Genomic DNA, 20,918 nt, shown 5'->3' with positions numbered 1-20,918 from the left:
GACGTGGCCATTTCGCAGGTTATCGTTCAATCCAGATCAGTTCGCGTTTACGAGATCTACCGTGCACACACACACACACACACACACACACACACACACGGTGGGTTAGTTCAAATGCCAGACATGGATCCGCAATGAAGCGAGTGAGCAAGGGACAATATTTTACGGCATAGACTACAGCGGTTTCCTATTCAGAAGTCGCGCTTATCGAGAGTTGTTGATGGCGAACGCTGAATAGCGGACAAACAGTGGCGCGTGGATTACACGTAAAGCGAACGTGCAAGCGTAAACCGCACACAGAGAGACAGAGAAAGAGAGAGAGATATCGCCGCGTCGGAAAAGACACGCGAGTGAAAAGGAAGGAACGGCCGGGCGTTTCGGACGTTTTATCGTTAGTCAACACACTGCGTGTATGGATTTAATCGTGCATGCGATTCAACGCGCGTTATAGTCCCTCGGTCTTCTACGTAATTTCACTTCACGATAGAACGTTATGTTGTAGGGCGAGCCTTATACGACGACGACAATGACGACAATGACGACGCAGAAAGTCGCCAACCGAAAGAGAGAGAGAGAGAGAGAGAGGAAACTGACAAACTACACGCGAATTCGGGAATCACGGGTTCAGAAAACACGGCCGTTTCTCCTTTTCCCGAAAGCGATGCTCAATGTCCCATCAATTATTCCGCCTCGGCTCTACATCCACAGCGCGAAAGCGAGCGTGTTTCGTGTGAGTGTACGAATGACTGACTGCGATGAGATTCGAGCTTCTATCGGAGCGTCAAAGAAGACTGCCTAAGCGGATGTTTCATTGTACTACGATAGACCTACTAATACAACCATCAAGTATGCGAGAAAATGTAAATCCAATTAAATAAAGATTTCAAAGCGCTTTGAACTACGATCGCGATCAGATACGCTCGTCTCGAATCGTCATCTCTTTGTACCTTTGGTAATTAGCCAAGATCGAAGAAGAAGAAGAGAAACAGAAAGAAAAGAAAACTATGAGAAATGTAATAGAAGAAGTAGTAGAAGCAGCGTTGCGCATGCGACACTCACGGTGGACATCGGATGCGAGTAAGTTGTGGTGTTGGATTGGTGTGGGCGTGCTAGGAAGGACCTGCAAAATAACCTGCGGCGGCAACGGGGCCCTGTGACCTTGCGGACCGTTTTGCGAGCGGTCCTGCCCACGGGGCCCCGTGCAGGTCTCCTGCCTGCGTAGTGTTTCGATCAGCGCAACGTTACAACTGTTGGAAAATCGCTGGTGCGCGTCGGCACCGTTGCTGATTGCTGTACCGTTCCCGTCGCCGCCGCCGACGGTGCAGCTGGTCGATATCGTGGTGGTAGTGGTTGTCGTCGTCGTGGTCACAGCCGACGTCGCCCCCGTGGAGTTCATGGTCGCCGTGGCGGTGCTGGTCGTCGTAGCGCACGCCGCCGGGCCGCCGCCGCTCGCGCACGTCGGGTCCGTCTTCGTCTCGACGATCACCTGCATCCCTTCTCCGATCACGGCGCTCTGATTGTTCGCCACCACGAACGCGGAGTTCTCTTCTTTGGTGATGCTCATGTAGTAGCAGGTGTCGGTCTTCTTCATTATGTGCCGTGGCCCTGCGCACGGGGGAAATTTCACGCCCGCGGAACTTTACGAAACACGTTCGTGCTGCTGCGATTTCGGTCGATAACGGTGGACAGGTATAATCTCGAGAAATCAAAATCCCGGAATCAGAGAAGTGTAAGGGCATCCCAAAAAGTTACAATCTCAATAACTGAATACCGGGACGATCTATCGAAATATTTGGAAATGTTACAACTTTCTGAGACAACTTCATTTTGTTTTCCAGTATTTCGAGAGATTGTCCCGATATTCAGTTTTCGAGATTGACTTTTCGGGAATGTTGACCCACTTTCTGAATTTCGGTACTTCTTTTTTCGGGAATATGCATGTCCACTATTGAAAGTTACTTTATTATACATGGTGAACCGGTAATCATAGTACAAATGGAGAGGGGATTCCTCTTAAAAAAATTAATCGGAAATGTAGAATAAATGTTTTTCACACAAAGCTATATTTTCAAGAAAATCGACTTGAAAAGTGAATCAAATACGCGTGCATTTAACAAAAAGCATCATTGAACGGATCTAGATTGTTTGCATGCAATGTACTTGATATGCTCGTGCGGAAAAGAAAGTTTGATTGAATTTACAAGGTAGTGAACACGAACCAAATGCGTCTTGATTGAAGGAAATAGAATTTTTGATCATAAGAACCGAATTTGGGCTATAAGAACCGGAAATTCTGTTTCCTCCAGACAAAACGCGTTTGGTTCGTTCACTGTCTGATAAATTCATCAAACTTGTTTTTCCCGTAATAGATTTTATTTAATTTTTTTCTTCTGTGCACGCTATAGATTTAGTAGCTTGATATGGTGCATGTTTGCACACATAAAATTATATTAATATATTAAATACTAATTCTCTCTCTTTATACACATAATATATCACACATGATATTGAACGCGATCCTGGAGGATTTGTCGACTCGACACGCGGCGTACACAAGATACCAACTCTGATGGTGAAAAGGATGAGATAACCTCTTTGCTCCCTTTCACTTTACTGCGAGCTAACGAAAAGCCGCGCGGGAAAATGTCAAGAGAGCGTAGAAGCGTGCGCGCGCGCGATTACCAGGATTCAGCAGGATAGTGTCCTCGTAAAATTCCGGAAGCTCCGCCGGCCTGACTGCGACGAGCGCGACCCCGTATTTCCGGTGACTGTGGAAGGACGCGTAGGTGAAGGATTTTCCCTCGTATTCCCCGAAAAAGCGAGAGTCGCCGAGAATTATGTGATATATCTCGTTGCCGGAACATTTACCGTATAGCCGGTGCCACTCTTCTTGCGACTGCTGACCTTCTCTGTGAAAAAGACGCCGCTCTTACAGTATCTCGACTTCGCGCGCGTCTTATCAAATCGTAATTCCGCGTGAACTTTGAAATTTGCACGGCTGTCCCCGTGAGGAATACTCGATAGTCAAACGTGTGGCTGAATTATTTGCCCGTCGGGCGAATACTCGAAATATCGATATCCAATTATTTGCATTAAATATTGCAAAATTACATGCTTGCATTAATTTGCTCTGCATTAAAATTTACATTAATGTTAAACGACCGAAAAACACACGAATGCCGCGCTCGAAGCCCACGCGACTGTACGCGAACGCACGTGGGCTCTCGTAATTAATTCCCTCCTGCAAAATACTCGCGACACATCTCGCTCGGAACTTACTGTCCTCTGGATGTATGCAGCAGCAGAGTGACCAACGTGGATGCGCCTGGACACGTGCAGTTGTTCGCCAAAAGGGCGTACTTGAACTCGTCCTCGCACACCACGTGCTCCGCGAACTTCACGTGGAGCTTGTTCTCCGGACGGAAGATTTGAACGTACTGAGGAACATTGGGCGCGAAATCCTTCACCGCCCAGGACCTGCGAGCAACAAGACGCCCCGTGAGAAATTCAGACACTCCCCTCCCCTTTTGCGTCGCACGTTTTTTTTCTTTTCCTCACACTGAGAGAAAATTATAATTGTCTCCAATGCCAACAATATCCTTTTATTATCTTAACCACAAGCATAATCTAGAAAACTATTTTTCCAGTAAATGTTACTATAGCGTCAATGATAATAATTTTACGTACATGTTGCAACTACTATTTTTTATGGTTAAAATAACAAGATATTTTTGGCACCGAAAATAACTGTAATTTTCTTTCAGTGCAGGCGTTAGTTCAGAATTTCGCGATTAAACCCTCGGGCAGAAATTTAAAACGAGGAGTTGAAAGGTCCTACACAATTTCTCCCCACTTGTATTTAAGCTATGTAAAAGTAAGCCCATTTAGGCCCTAGATAGAAAAGTTACGCTCATATAAATTAAGACCAGATTTGTAAATCTAACTAGCATGCTTAATTAAGCCTTATTTTGATACATTTGACTAGACCATATCTTATTATGTTATCTATTTATAAGAAAATTCAAATGCGGACTTGTAGCCTGTGTGTGTTAAATTTTTTACTTAAATACTACTTTTGAGAACCAAAATTAGTTGATTTTAGAACCTACTTTTTACTACTTTTTAGAGCCAAAATTAGTTGACAATTAAAGTTAGTTGATTTGGTGTTATTTCAATCTTGTTATAGTAGATTTCGCTTAAGTCTCTCTTTAGGACTTTACTTTAAAGTATTAGGTACCGGAAAAAGTTCGTGCGGATTCTTAGATCAAAATTGAAACGTTCTGAACTTTTTTAAAAAGTAGTTTTATTTGACGAAGGAGTCACTATTGATTTCGATGATCCTTTTCCACGTCTGCACACCTATTTTGTAGGTTTGAACGCACAAATCCACGCAGTTCATCATCTTGACTAACAGATGGACGCGAACAGATGGATCCCGAACGCGGCTCATCTTCTAGCGATTCATTACCTCCCTTAACGTCGCTTAAACCATTTTTGCGCTGTCCTTTCGCTGAGAGTGCTTTCATCCCACACACGCTACAAATGCGTTTTGCTGCTGTATTTTCAAGTTTAAATTCATAAAGCAAGAAAGCAAGAGTTTTTAACTTTTCGCTATCTATCTTTAACCTCAATAAACAACGGAATGTTGGAACAATTGAAAGTTGCACATCATGTATACCAACGACATAAATGTAACTTTCTGTTGATACCAATTTCATGCATTACATGTGCGAATTGCTGACTGAAATCCGACTTCAATTTATTGCTAAGAAGGAAATCGCACGAACTTTTCTGGTACCTAATATTTTAAGAATTAGCCCTGATTAGGCCCTATGAGCACATGTCTTGTTAGGGACACCCACGTCAATACCTATTCAGGGCTTATTTACGGAATTTCATTCAGATTTTATTTTTCTTAATCCTATCCAGGCTTAACGAAGACAAGCCTATTTTGCATGCCTACCTAAGGCCACTACAGATTAGGGCACGCCTCGATTATAATTTTGTATCCAGGCCGTCGAACGAAATATCGACGCGTCCAATGCCTCGGATATCACGAATATCGCGATACTTACTTCGCCGCGAAGTTTTGTGCGAGTTCGCGTGCGTATAAGCCTGCGCTTTAGAATTCAACTGCGGAGAAGTTTAGCGATTAAGATCAACGGGGCAACTTGGCTTCAATACGAACTCCGAAGAAGTAGAACTTAAATGAAAGAAGTCTGGGATGCGCGCGAAGTGTATGTAATAAACGTCGACGTAGAAAATATCGAGAAACACAGCGTCTGCGCGTTGTCCGCAACGTAAATCGGAAATTCATCGTAGAAGCGAGAACGGGAGAGAGAGAGAGACCGACCTGAGTATCGTGTGCTCGTCGGCGGCGGTCTTGTCGGCATAGTTCCTCGCCGCCAACACGAAGCAGGCCTCCGCCTCGTTCATCCGGGCCCTCGCGAGATCGCCGTCCTTCAGGCACGAGCCCTGTATGTAGATCACCCTCTGTGCCCAGATCGGCACTTGCAGGATCATCCGCATCGTCGTGTCGAGCTCCATTGGCGACAACAGCACAACGTAATAATCCTGCTCGTAACAATCGGGCGGTGCTTGATTATCAGGGTCGAGAGATGATGAGGTAAATGTGAACGTAAGCGCGTGCTCAGGGTGTCCCAGAACTCGCGATCTTTTTTATCCTGACGCACAATGATCTAAAATTGATACTTCTTAGCCGAGTCATTTTTTCAAGTTTCATCTCAAGTTGATACAAACGCAGTTTTATAATGTTCTATTGTCAAATAATCGTAAACTGTTGTATCGTAAATCGTCATTTATTATTCTTTTATCACTCATCGGTAAATGTGATGATAAAAATATTGCTTACTCCAAGATAACTTTTAGCCATATACGTCACATTGTCACAAAATTGTGCTATTAGATTACACATTATATTACTTTAACTCTAGAACACATCACATTTTCCTGAGACTCGATTTCACCACGCTGGGATGTATTGCTTCCACCTATTTTCGACTACTAATAACTCTTCGAAAAGTGGATATTTTTATTTTTAATTTTTTTAATTTAAACGACAGAATGCCAAAAATGTGTCTGTGTCATTGTAATTACGATTGAAGTTTAAAAAAAAATTACTTTTAAGTAAAGCCTGAATATAAATTTCTTAAATCATAAAAAATATTATTAAAAAAAAATTAGCTTTTCAAAGCCCTATTATGTAAAAGGAACTGTCAATTTTTAAAGATAAGGGATGTAAATTTTCAAAAAAAAATGAGAAACAACGATACGACGTAAAGCGTCCAATATCGCACATGTGTAACACGGTTACCCTTGTCAAGATTATCCTTGTATTTACTAAACGGTAAATGGAATTACGCAATATGGAGAGTCATAAAAGGAAAACAGAAGTTTTTTTTCCTCTCCAATACCAATCCTTTACATTTCACGATATAAAAACGGCGGGCATTTCGATAATAGCATGGGTGTAGTACGCCCAAGCGTGGTGTTCTAGAGTTAAATAGTAATGATAGTAATATATATATTCAACGCACAAAAGAATATACCACGAAGTAATTTCACATTATATTGCGTTCTTATTTCTGAAAGGAGATAATAACTAGATTTATAGTTAAAATAAGCATAAGCTTACAAGAAAAATGTTTTCTTGCCAATACTTCAGGAAAACTTTTTTGAGAGAAAAAATTTCTGAAAAAACTATAGTTGTGCAATAATCGCCATCGAGTCTCAGCAATCTTAGATTCATTTTACACTCTTCTGCACATTTTGAAAATAACTGACCTTTTTCAGATCTATATAACGAGTCCTGCTGGATTCCGTACGAGGTTTGGGGAAAATCGGAAAATGAAAATATCCGACTGTATGATAAAAAAATCCTTCCCAAAATTATATAAATTCTTTTCCTATTCAAAAATATTGTGAAAGAAAAAATGATGCACCCTTTAGTAGAAGCTGTTCATAAAGTTATTTTGTATTATTTATCTAAAAAGAAGTAAGATAAATATTGAACCGCAAGTAGCTATTTCTCTCCTTTAAAGACATTTTCAATATATAAAAAATAATTTATATCAAATTTTAGAATTTTGGCCAAAAATTTTTACTTTCGGACCACTGTGCGACAAGTACTTTCAGTAATTTGGAATGAATTTCTTCCTCGGCGAAAATATTGAAATATCGACAGTCTCTGAGATACAAGCGATCTCGAAAAAGCGGAGTTTCTTGCGAATTAAACTTCGGGCGACCAAATGAATAACAAAATTATTTTCCTCGATCAAAAATTTTGCCTTATCGGAATTTTAATTCGATGCTCAGTTACAAAGTTACGTCGTGATGAGAATTAAAAAGTCGCCATGAATAATGATTTCCCTTGACATTTTCGCTAAGGAGAAATCATCTCCGAAGTCGCTTCGAGAATCTCTCGGTAAAATTAAGGTCGCGGGTTACGGAACATCCTCTTTACATAGAACGACTGATACATATGATATTCCTTAGGTGGTACACACATATTCTCGAGTTCACACACGTATTCTTTCAATGATTTCGTTTGGATGCCAGTGAGCGCGCGGCAAATGTGGTGCCTAGTTCGTTATATCTTACAAGCGGCCCGTCGACTTCGTCAACTCTCACGGCCTTCGCCTCGATTTCATCTCGCAACATTAAATTCGAGCCCGGTGACATTTCGGAATTAAATGCACCATCCACTTTAACTACCGCGGAATAAGCCGGAAGCTCGACGGGGAGTTTTTACGAGAGGCAGCGAGAGTGCGAAGTCGCGGGTGCGAGGCAAGCGAAATATTCAGCGGAGGTGAATTCGTTCATCGCCTAACCTGCAGCAGGGGGTGGGCGTAAAACTCATTTAGAAAGTCCATGATGGTGTCGGCTTGCAGAGTCGTGCTGCAAACCACCACGTGCTTCTCGCTTTGCGCCCGGTGCGACGAGTACGAGCCGCCCAGCTTCTGCCGTTCCATCCACGTGAAAGCTAATTGTTCGAACTGCAACCGATATGAGAACGCTTATGCAATCGGCTAATGCACCTGCCCGTTGTGTAAATCGTAATGAAACCAATTGGGAGGGAAGAGGAAAGCTAAATCCCCGATAAATAGAGAGAAGGCTCCAATTGAGTTGGCAGGATTAATCGACGAGCAAAATACACGCGTGAAAACGCGAGGGAAGAGCACCTCGAAAAAAAAATATCTCGTAAAGGGAAAGTTATAAAATGGCCATTCTTCCTCAGGAGATGTTCGTAAAATATTCGATTTTCTACCGTTTGCTCAGTCACGTCTGTGAGCGACCGAGGAGGATCCAAGGAGTGATCGAGCCGTCTCGAACTTTGCGAGAGATCACTCAGGAAGATCATTCGCGCGCCAATACCCGCGCGTTTGACTCGCGGACCGTCGATCTTCCTAAGGTTTCATTACTTTATACACAGAAAAAAGTATTAGAGAATCAAATAAACATGATTACCAGTTTTCCAGCGTCTTAAATCAAATGATATTTTTATAAATTTTTTAACAAATGTGTTTTAATAGCTTGTGATAAATATTTGCTTGAACACAGTAATATCTCAATTTATAAATGAATTACTGAATGTAAGTATAAAATGGCTTTAAAAGAATTTAAGAGAGTACTCAACAGAATTATGTATGATACTTATATTCTCCATTGAGAAGATCTAGTAGTTTTAAATTTCGATTTTCCAGTACAGTAAATATTTTCTAAAAATAAATTCTAATATTCTCAATATTATAAATTAAATATTTGTCACAAATGTTTAAACACATACAAATAAATGTAAACTTGTACGAAGGAAATATATTCTATATAGCCAATTATATTTCTATTTTTCATATAAATATTTGCCAAGGAATATCAGAGTAACCATTTTACTTGGATCATATAAATATTACTTGAATAGTAGCACTTCTTTTCAGTGTGTAAATTTTCGATTATACTAATACGATATCTCGATAATACGCGTCATGGCTGCGTCAATTTAACGTATGACGCGCGTGCCGTCGACTACAATTTTACGCGTTTTCACTCGCGAGTATCTAATCGTCCTCGTCAAATTTCGTCAATCGGAAACTAATAGAGCGGAGTCGTCGAAATGTTTCTCTTTCCTTCCTCCTCTCTTTCTCTCCCTTCCTCTCGCCAAGGTATAAGTTTTCACATCGAATTATTTTAAAACGCGTCCGCGCTGTCTCGATGGCCGTGCGCGCGCGCGCGATCCCGTGCCCTCGAAAACGCCGAATTTAATCGAACGCGGAAACGCGGCGAGGAGAACACGATTGGACGCGGGGGAAGAGGGGGGATCAACACATCGTGTTGACCCGCGCGAGTTGGCACGTATATCTCGTGTGCGATTGGCAGGCAATTTGACAGACAAATTACAACAGGTGACGAGGCTTTCCGCTGTTGAGCGCCACTACGCAATCAGTCGACGCCGACGGACAACGAGTAGATGCGAGTTGTCCGTGTCGCGCTTTTGCGCAATTAATAATACTCTTTAGCCAATCGGACTCCTCTTCCCCCGCTCCACTCGTTTCTCTTTTCCCTTTTCCCTCCTGTTGAGCGCTAAACCAATTCGACGATTAATTATCGGCTCAGCGTCGTATATATATATATTTGACTTGTGATTGCTTTATATTCATCGTGCACTCTCGTCGTTCGATTTTTAGAGGAAAACTTCACGTCGCACTGTCCCGCTTCCAGGACTCCCGTTGTTTAGCTGGTGCAGCGCAGAAATATTTAATAAGATACACATAGCGAGCGGAGCGCAGTGCGTAGCGAAAAAATTTTGTAATAATAATCGAAAGCTCTTCCAATGGCAAATCTGACACATGTATCACATAAAGATGCGAGCAGAGAAAAAATCCCCACGCATCGCGTTTTAGCGTTTATGATGAATAACGCAATATCGAGCGAAGTAATTCTCGAATAATACCGTGAACGAGACTTAGACGCGAGGCAACGTAACGCGGAAGGAGGTAGCCCCGGGTAGCGGAAAGTTTTTCTCGGCTGTACAAGCGAGCGATCAATTGCGAAAGAAAAGTTGCTATGCCGTATCCTGGAGGGTACACAAATCTTCGTTAGCAAATCTTCGTTAGCCTCGTACAACCTGCTACTTTTTCTCTTTCTCGGAAAGGCAGCAGTACGTGCGCGCAAATATGTATCCAAGCTGTATGCGGGTACAAGAAACTAATATGGTCAACAGAGCAAACAAATGTCATGTTGACATCAACGATAAAAGAAAAAAAAACAGAGATAGAGATAGATAGATTGATAGATAGAGAGAGAGAGAGAGAATAAGGGAGACCGAGAAAGACGGAGAGAGACTGAGAGAATAGCCAATAAAAAATGCAAAATAATTCGATAATTGACTGTGTTCGATATTCTCGATAAGAAGAGAGAGCTAGATAGATAAATTTATTCAAGCTTGGTGCGCGCAAGGCTCCTTAAGGTATACTATGTAACGAACTTATATATATTATACAGGGTGATATCGAAAAAGGTGGCCAAACTTTGATGTCGTATTTCATTCTTCTTAAGGATGAAAAAAGGTCATATAAACATGAATTCGAAAACTTTTCCTTTCCGAGATATAAACACTTTTGATTATGATTAAGTATTGGAATGGAATATAGAAATGTTTAAAGCTTGTTTAAAAAAATTGCTGGAGATTTCCTTCTGCAACAATACACGCTTCACATCGACGTTGTAAAGATTATCGACGACGTTCAAAAATTCCTAGTGTATTCCGAATTTTGTCACATGCGGCAATAATCCGGTTTATGAGTGTCTCCAGACTATCAATGGTATTATTATCATAGATTAAACTTTTAAGATGTCTCCATAAATAAAGATCTAAAGAAGTTAAGTCAGGGGAGCGTGCAGGCCAAGCAATTGGTCGTCCTCTGCCAATCCTCCGATTGATGTAATTGTTATTAAGATATATTCTAGCAGTTTATCTAAAATGAGCCGAAGCTCCATGATGCATAAATTACATTCAAGTGCGTGTTACCAATGGTACATCTCGTAATAATGTAGAATGTTCAGTTTCCAAAAATTATGTATAATTTCTACTGTTGAGTGGAAATGGAAGAAAAACTGATCCAATAAGCAAGTCTCCAATAATTCCTGTCCACAACACGTTGCATGAAAATTTATATTGGTATCGGGATTGATTAACAGCATGCGAATTTTCATACATCCACACGTGTGATTGTGAAAATTTATAATAACGCTAATAGCATTTCGTAAATTTTGCCCCATCTGTAAAAAGTACAGATACTTCGAAATATAGTGTAGTAATATACTGTTGCAAGTACCATTGACAAAGGATTACTCGTGGTTGAAAATCCACTGGTAGAAGTTCTTGTACTTGCTGTATATGATAAGGATATAACAGATTGTCTCGCAAAATTTTCCGTACAGTTTCGTAAGAAACATTTTTTTGCATTTCTAATGCAATATGTCTTGTGCTTAGTTCTACACTTTCTTCGACACGTTTAAGTACTTGGCCTTCAACTCCAGGTGTTCGAACATGTCTGTTTTGTCCTCGGTTCATTGTAGTAGGTGTGAAATGTCCAGTTTCCCTAAGTCGACGATGCACCGAAGCAAATTACTTTTAGCAGGACATCGTCTCTGAGAAAAGGTCTGTCGATAGAGACGTTGAACTTCTCTGGTGTTCCCGTTGCCTCATCCATACGTAAAATGAATGTCCACTGTCCACTCGATATTAGAATAACTCATCCTGATAACACTATCTTAACTGCGAAACGTTTAGATACAAAATGATTTGCTACGATATACGTTGTCGACAAAAGTGTTTATATTTCGACGATGCAAGAAGCGTGTAAACTAAGCTTCAAACATTCCTACAATATTCTATCATAGACAATAAAGTGTTTATATCTCGGAAAGGAAGAGTTTCCGGACCTGTGTTTATGTGACCTATTTTCATCCTTAGGAAAAATAAAATACAGTACCGAAGTTTGGCCACCTTTTTCGGAGTCACTCAGTATATAAATCCAGTTACTATCAAATATTAATGTATTCTCATTAGTTGTAACAATACCGTTTAGAAAATAGACAAAAATTTGATAAAGTTTTATTCAGAAGTACTTCTAAAGCAAAACTGCCCATTTCATGATCAGCAAACTTGCTTATTAATTAATTGAACAGTTTTGTTCCTTCTTTTTACAATCGCGCACGAATGCAAACGTACTACTTGATCTTCTTCCGACGAGTATTCTCTCAGCCGATTACGCAAGAAATAAAAGTGTTATATGCTCTGCGGCCGGACGGAATAATAAATATCTATAATGGTGAGGCAACCGTGCCGCCGAGCGATATGAGCGGCAGGCAAGACGAGGCCCGTTTCGATTACATTTACGAGCTTCCCCACGGCGTGACTTGAAAATAACGTCTATAAAAGAACGCGCTGTTACGCAGAACACGGCCGCGAACTGCGTCAAACGAAATGAACACGCGCGCGCGAGTTAAATGCGGCCGCGCTGCACGCATCACCCTTGCGCGAGCTTTCCTCGCGGAACAGCCCGCTCTCTTCGGGGAGTGACGTCGGTGTGTAAATCGATCCGACGCATCGAATCACATTGCGACTCGCACATGATTTGGACGTTGAACTTGAGACATTAACACGTCCGCTAACCAGGATTCACTTGAGGCATCCCGAGTCGAAATTTTAATTCTACGTTAAGTCCACTTGGTCCTATTTAAAGTCTTTATGTGGAAATAACTTCCTATTTGTAGCATCAAGGGAGCATTAATAATGTTCTTTTGGTGTTACAAATGGAATCTAGACCTCTGGGGGAAGTCTTCAAATAAAGGAAACAGAAATATCTTCTCATTTATAATATCAAAGGAAGTATGATACAAGATCTTTGGAAACTTAATGTAGAACCAAGTAAACTTAATATAGAACTGAAATTTCGACTTGGGAAACGGAGTCGGGAGGATATTTCCGGTTTTCTCCACTTGAAAACTTAATGTAGAATTTAAAATTTCCCCCCGGAAAGTCTAAATTTCCTTTGTAACATCAAAGGAATATTATTATTAGTGTTTCTTTAATGCTACAAATGGGAAGTTATTTCCGTTTTCTCCACTTGAAGATTTAATATAGAACTAAGTAGACTCGATGTAGAACCAAAATTACAACTCGGATTGTAGCATCAAAGAAAGAACAAAAGAAGAACTTTGAAGATTAAATAGACTTAATATAAGATTGAAATTTCGGTATTCTTCGCACAGACTATCTCACATTTTTTTACATAATTGTATAAAATATTCTTAGTTTTACGATGTGGATTAGAAAAAAATTGTCCGCCGTCATGCATATATGACGCCTCTCGTGAGAGATCGTTGTCATACACGTTGATAGCGAACATGTTAACAACCCTGAAATTGCATCTTGTCAAATAATACATAGATACACCTTAAAGACACACACAGGTGTATATATGTGCGAATACGCACCTGCGTTGGTAACACTATGAGCGCTACGCAGATCATGATGACCATGTAGAGTTGCGAAGGCCAAATGTCCGGCACGATATCCCCGTAGCCTACCGTAGAGAACGTCACTACGACGTAGTACGTGCTTTGAAACAGGTTCAGGTGTCTGTGCCCCGCTCTCTGGAAGTGCTGGATCCCGCACACGCTGAAACGGAAAATCTAGCGGATTGCCGGACGATCGATCGAAGGATGGCCACGAGGACGGACGACGGAGGCACGTGATTGTAGTTACTTTACATGCGTCCGGCGTAAATCCACGTCGCCTATAATGGCAGCATACGCCGGACTGCGGCTAACGTAAATTCGCACTTCCTATAGTCGCTATTGCAGGCGATGCTGCCCTGCATTAAATCGTCGCAAGCCGTCGAGGATCGAGGAAGTTTCACAGTCGTTTTTCCAAGAGAAAGAGAGAGAGGAGGGGTTTTACGTACGTATGAACTCCCACCCTGTAATGGCCTCGAGACGATCTCTTCTTGTCGCTCGGAGTTCTACGAGGACAACTATATCATTACATCGCTCGAACACGAATATCTCGCGATTTCTGTAGATTACGTTCTACCGTTGTTTCACATTACTTCATCGTGGTGTTCGTACATCGCGTCGACCATTTTTCTTCCTTCGGATCGATCAGCAACGCGTCTTGCAATGACTATGCGTCTCGCGGAAATCAATCGCAATTAACGCGAACGAACTTTTGTGCCGGTTTAATCAGCTCAAGACCTCCAATCTTGATCCGAGCGGACGAATTCACCAAGTTATGCCGAGGAGAAGCCTCTCACTCCTCCACCCTTTTTCTCTGTTTCTCTCGTCGTTTCTCTTTCCCCCTATCTCGTCGTAATTTTTCATTCGGACGCCTCTCCCCGCCCGTAACGAAACGAATGCACAATTAACCCGGCCCGATTCGGGGCAGGGCAAGATAAAGCGACACCCTCCGCGGCCGAATTGATGTAACGGCGCAAGAAAGGGAAGAGATTGAACCCCGCGTTGAGAAAACCACCGGCCGAGTATAACGGGCGGCATTTATAAACGGCCGGCATATCCATTATGCATGCGGCGGCCCCGTTTCTATATCTATATCGACGGTGTATATTTGTGCACCTTGTTCATTTTTCCTCCCTCCCACTGCGCCATCGCAACATCGTGCTTCCGTCCCGACATGTCGTGACAGTCGAACGTGCCCCATCGCGTGTTAATTAACAATATAACCGAATCGATCACGTTTAATTTATTCAAATCGATAATACATGGTTCTCCGCCCCTCCCCCTCCCCGTCGATCCCGCGATATAAAAATTACACGTTATCAACGCGACGTCGCCGACGTGAACGCTTTGTAATCGTAGCCGGCGAAAGAGAAAATACTCGTTTCGAGCGAGAGCATTCGCGTGGCGTGTCGAGCGATCGCTCGAATAACATTTAAAATATGCGCTTTCGAAAGCTTTCATCATTATGTGACGCGTTCGCCCGCAGGGAAGCGAACGTCTAGAAAAAAAAGGTAAATAAAGAGAGAAAAGGCTGTGTCGAAACGGCTGGGAACCACGGTCGCGCTTTACGGCCCTTCAAAGTCCGCTCGTCAGCGCTCGCCGCGTTTTCGCGAGAGCTAACGGCGAATAATGTAGTCACGCATTTTCGCGAAAATTTTCATTGTTCCGCGGTACAACCCCGGTCATTTGTTAGTGTCGGTTTCGCTAACGAATCTCGCGCGCACGCGCGCGTGTGACGGTTCCAATTCAATTGAGTATTATTATTTCTTCGACGACAAGCGACACGGCCGAGATGGAAAGAGAGAGAGAGAGAGAGAGAGAGAGAGAGAGAGAGTTGAAAATTCTCGAGTAGCTGAAAACTCGGTTTCGCGCGTCGGAATTCTACGGCGAACGAAAGGAAATTCCATGTTCCGTTGCGGAGCCGAGACGTTTCGCAGATGTCTCGGAATTACTCTCTTTAACAAGAAGCAACAAGTGTACAGCAAAGAATACGAGGAAAAACTGAGCGATTTGCATGACAAGAATTCAGAGCTGAATCATTCGGCCAAATTAGACTCGCCGGAGAATGGCAAAGATTACGATGCACAAGTGACGTATTACGTCAAGTAAGTACAGGCGCTATAACAGTATAAACGCCAAAACGGCGAAGAGTGTAACTTGCATCTCATTAAGGATAATGGAATGTAAGTATACAAAGATAACACGGAGCTCTCGCGCGGGGATTACCCAACGCGAGATTTCCAAACAAGATTTTCATCTCTCTGCGTTGTCGGCACCCGACCTTTCGTGTGCACACGAACCCACACACGAACAGCCACGCGGCGGCGGACTTCCCCGCGGAGAAAGACAAATTCTCGATCAGCGCCTGTTATTTATCAAAGCTGAGAAACGAATACAACGAGAAAAAACTGATTTAAGAATGTATCATACATAACTCAAAGTAATGAAACAAATTCTGATAAAATTACTAATCGATCTACATTGCATTTGAAGTGACGCCAAAAGTTTGATGGCAATTCAAAGCCTATATCAAAAGTTATTCCACTCTTTAACCCTCCGTTAATCGCGATATTTTTCATTTATTAACATTTGGATAATAGACCGATTATTAAAGTATGTAAAAAACAGTGAAGAACAAATCGATAAGTATTAGGATGGTATCTATTAGGTATTGCGGCTAACGGGGGGTTAAAAGAGATTAAGGTAAGTGAGTTTAATAATAATTCGATGAAACTTGCACTAAGTAAACACTGAAATATTATTTAACTGCTCCTGCAGTTAAGAAGGGATTGAGATTCGAAAGCTGAGATACTTACAACTAAAATTGACGCTTTTTATACATGTCCCTTAAGATTAGCGTGCCATTTTTATTTCTTTACTATTACTTCAATTTCGATTTTTAATATCTTCTAAACTAAAAATAATTAAAAACTTCAAATTAATATCTGTTATTTAGGTAATGAAATAAATGTACAGGAGTATAAATTTTACTTGATAAATACTACAATTCATGAGCGGGCTCCTTGATGTACTGAAAATACGACACTGATGGGTGACATATCCTGAAAAAAATCTTAGAAAGCTCAAAAGATCTTTCTCTCAGCTTTAGGCTGTGACAGATTCATGTCCGCGCGATACATTTTCATCATCAGGGGAAATTTACCTTTCTAACAAATTTCCCTTTCGGCGCGCCGATTAATTTGTCCTCTTTGGAACCCGCGAGGGGTGGAGGCGTAATTTACGAAAATGCGGCTCTCGCGAAAGTTAGACATACGAAAGTGGCCGGCTGCCTGTACGCCAGCCGGCGGTGATTAGGGCTGCAGACGCGATAGCGCATAGCGTGCAACCGAGACTGCAGCGCGCTTATCGTGCATACCGCGCTTTCGCAGCACGAAAGTCAAGCGACCCGCTTGTCGAGCCGGCTAATAATTAAGCATCTCGAGGAGGATCGCGTGAATAAGCGAATCCCGCGACTCGTTCGGATATAGTATGGATGTCCGTTGACTAAAAAAAGAATGCCAAAACGACACGATACGAAAATACTTCTCCAATCGAACGTTTAAATTCTTTAGGGATTCCCGGCATAGATACGCATGGCCAGTCACAAAAAGGTTGCAGCACTTTTTTTCCGGTGAGTTTCGCAACGTATCCCGTATATCCAATAGGAAACTGTATCTCCTGAGAATTATTGAAAAACAAATTCCCCTATTGGACACGGAATGTGTTCTGAAACTTATAAACAAAAAGTATTGTAATCTTTTTATGGATGATCATGCGTTTGGTCTAATTTTTCTTCTTCAGTTCAAATTAAAAAGTGGTCGATAAAAATATAACGAACAATATGGGGGAGCAAATTCGAAAGAGGGGCAGGTTAGTAAAGCGTTTCATTAATATACTTATTATGAAATAAATAATACGAAAGGAGTCGCGAAATGTTTCTTTCAGAACATAGTCTCCGATTTTCATTAAAATCGGAAAAATGTTACGGTCAACAAAAGGGAAAATGTGATTTGAGAGCAGTTGAGTAAATATCCGAGCGTCTCGAAACTTTTTCTCTCGTAATTGGATAAATCTAAGCGACGTGCAATTGGTTCAAATGAAGTTTTTTTGCAGATGTGTGCGATACACTATTTTGTGTAACAAAAGTAATTTTCACACATTGATAAAATTATATTGAAATCAAAGAAACGGGTAGGTAAGGCAAGTTTGGCAATTAGGCAATTATTGTTAAATGCGAAACGCTGCATATATACAAATATTCCAGCTGGATTTGGCCCATATCAACTAACTATCGGAGATATGCTTTATAACTTATTGTTAATTACATTCTTCAAGCTTCTCTATCAAAGCTAAAACCAATAAATGATATTTACAGTTATCTGCTTTTAAAACATTTGTACTAAACGCATAGTCGATTAATTAATGTAATGAATAGTAAGATTATTATTAATCTCGTTGAAGACTGCATGTTATGATAAGATTATTTATATTAGACAAAGCCTTGTGGGTTATATTTTGGTACAAGAACTGAATTATAATCCCATTGAATATTTTTAATATTCTATTTTATTCTATTATATTAATAGCTTATAAATGAGAAGTTTTCTCTCATATACGATATATTTCACAAATATATATAATATTGAAATAGGATTTTCAAATCTATCTCATAATAATCGAGAGAATATGCATTTTCATCTCATTATTATGTTAGTATATATTTCTTGAATAATTAAAATATAAAATGATCCCTCATTTATTACTAAAGAGTTTTAAACGCATATACATTGTTCAATGTGCACAATCATATTTATTATATATAACGCTAACTTTTTTCCCGTGCTGTTTTCAGATGTATTCCGGTACCAAAGCACGTTCGTACAGATGTTCTACGTTCATATTTAGATTCTTACAAACAAAACTGTGCACATTACAGGACCTTCGTAACGTAAAAACATAGAGGAAGATTGTCGCTAATATCGTTGTTTAGTCAATCTCGACAATTAGTTGTCTGACAAGTTTTAACACCACGCAAGTAATAGAGTGACGCCAGAGGACGTTATATCGACGTCATATTACACACATAACGTCAGAGACGTCATATTGCAATATGACGTCACTCTGCTATTTGGGCAAAATTCTGATAAGTTATCGAACCTGTCACAGTCTCCCTTACTGCGGATAAATATTCACCGCGAAATCTCGCGCAAGAAGCGGGATAATCTCATCACAGGATTGACAGGTGTCGCGTATTTACGTCGCTTCATGATCAAATCCCTTTCCTGTTACGAATTCATTCTCGGCGAGGTTGGACGAAACGTTCGGCCGGTGGCGACGACAATCCTCTCTTTTCGCGGCAGCGCGGTCGTTTCGTCGCGACGCGCGACGCTCTACCCCCTCGTCCTTGTCGCGCGTAACACATCCGTGACAAGGGCGCGAGCGAGCAAGTGCGCCGCTCTAGAATCACACCGTAAATAATAAAGCGGTGCGATCGATGGTGATACCAATCCATCTGCACAAGCCGGCGTGCGATTATTTATTAAAGTCTGTCCCACATATTGCGATCTGGGTCGATCAGTCGTACGTTTCGTCATTTCTCCGCATACCCCCAACACACCGTGGGAAGGACACGGTGTTCGCGGAATTGCAGAATTGATACGCGAGACACGTCGCGAGGGATCCGCTTGGAACGTTGAACTTTCCGCCCTGAGAACGCTCGAAAAATCGGAAGCAGGCCGGCGTGCGCGCGCTTTTATCGCGAAAGCCGTTCGGGGCAGCCACGATGCCGTTGAAGTACGAAGCCGATAATACCGCTCATTACTGTCGTTACAGTAAACCGAGTGACGCAAAGAAACCTCCTGATTATCTTGGCCTACTATCACGACCTGACATCAGTGAGACGCGTGTGCGCCGATGCGATACGATGCCGAGGGGAAGGGGCGAATTACACATCTGCAGGCAGAGTTAATCGCGGCTGAAATTTGCAACGGGATACTCGCCGCTGCGTTCGCGGGCCGTGACTACGGCGAGAAACGCCGGCGTTGTCGCGCCACCTGCGAATGACGAGTCGTTAGTTTTTTCGCAGCTGCCGCTGCGTCAGTCATCCTTCCGAAGTTTACGTATAGGTTTTTCGGTAGAACTGTTTTTCCTCTCACTCCTTCACAGCACGCGTGCACAGCGTAGAACGGTACGGCTGCAAATTAATCGCACGCCGCCGCGCGATTGACGTCGCGACTCGCGCCGTCTGCGTGTGATGGACAATTGCTTTCTCGCCTCCCTATGGTCGATCGATTTTCGGCAATCCCGGCGATTTTTCGAATCACGGTTCTTTTATGATGCGTAGCGTGCGCTCTTGTTCGCGTCACGGAAACGATGCACACGCGATGCGCCGATTTACGCGGCGCTCGGTTTCTCGAGAATAATGCTCGTCGATTCACGGGCGTTTCATCAGTATCCTTCGTGCGCCTGATTTTTTTCTAAAGTCACATGGACTGAGAGAGAACCGCCGCGGCGATTCTCGTCCATTTCCGCGATCCAGACCGCGTCGTTCAAGGCGTTTACGGCGCGAGATACGGCGTTATTAGAAGATTAAACAAGACGAACTGCAGTCATCCGCGGCCTGGATTCGTAAATAGGAACTCCCACCACTGCGACCGGAAAACTTTTCTCGTTATTCGGATAATACAATAAGTCCCGCACACTGGCAAATGAAATACGTTCATTATATAAACTTAAATGACGCGGCCGCGCGAATACCATGACGGAAACTTCATCGCGACGGTGTCACGGCGGAACTCGCGGGGCCACCGCGAACATCGTTTCGCGATTTACAGAGCGCGCATTCGGTAAAAGAATCAGATGTAGAAGCTAAAATAACGGCGACTAATATCGTTGTTACCCCGGCTAAATCTATCGGCTGCTTGAATTGAGACGCTACGGTGAAGAATATATATAATTAAATCTCACGGAAAGAAAGAATTAGTTCCCACAGCTAAAAAGTAGCTATCCATATTATAATATAATTAAAATTTGCACAACTGAAATTAGTTGTCAGACCTACATTGAAAATCCCATTCATACGAGAAAATTAGCTAAAATGAATAAATGACTAGCAAACACTTCAATGTCACATATGTGTTGTATTTAATCATATAGATGAGAGAGGCAGAATTTTTATCTGAACTGTTTGCTTAATTTAGCAAGAAAATTCCTCTGTGGAACTTATCCAGAATAAGGCTAAGTTAAATCTTCTTCTTCTTATTAAAAATTAGTGACAGGATCTAAATTTTCCTGCACATATTGTTAGAGTGCTGCTGCTGTAAATTATACATACTACAGACAGTTTTCTCGCAGATACAAAAACTAGCGACACATTTTAT

At 41.8% G+C, this 20,918-nt stretch overlaps 1 protein-coding gene across 5 annotated transcripts in view; it reads right to left on the bottom strand.

Annotated features, from left to right (window-relative positions):
• LOC106742586 (potassium channel subfamily T member 2) overlaps positions 1 to 20,918 on the bottom strand; it is a 157,569-nt gene that overhangs the window by 21,206 nt on the left and 115,445 nt on the right. For all 5 annotated transcript variants that reach the window (XR_001374282.1, XM_014615697.1, XM_014615694.1 and 2 more), the window contains exons 8-13: positions 13,519 to 13,702; positions 7,851 to 8,015; positions 5,354 to 5,574; positions 3,280 to 3,477; positions 2,683 to 2,909; positions 1,060 to 1,605 (exon numbers count right to left, since the gene is read on the bottom strand). Coding sequence is in view for 4 of the 5 variants with exons in the window: in XM_014615697.1 (XP_014471183.1) it covers positions 1,060 to 1,605; positions 2,683 to 2,909; positions 3,280 to 3,477; positions 5,354 to 5,574; positions 7,851 to 8,015; positions 13,519 to 13,702 (1,541 nt within the window). In the remaining variant the exon portion in view is untranslated. The remainder of the gene's footprint in view (positions 1 to 1,059; positions 1,606 to 2,682; positions 2,910 to 3,279; positions 3,478 to 5,353; positions 5,575 to 7,850; positions 8,016 to 13,518; positions 13,703 to 20,918) is intronic.

The sequence above is a fragment of the Dinoponera quadriceps genome, unplaced genomic scaffold (assembly GCF_001313825.1).
Source record: "Dinoponera quadriceps isolate SergipeBrazil2010 unplaced genomic scaffold, ASM131382v1 scaffold113, whole genome shotgun sequence".
In the NCBI taxonomy this organism is placed as follows: Eukaryota; Metazoa; Arthropoda; class Insecta; order Hymenoptera; family Formicidae; genus Dinoponera; species Dinoponera quadriceps.
Note: the sequence above shows the minus strand (reverse complement) of the source record. Positions and strands in the feature narration are given on the sequence as shown.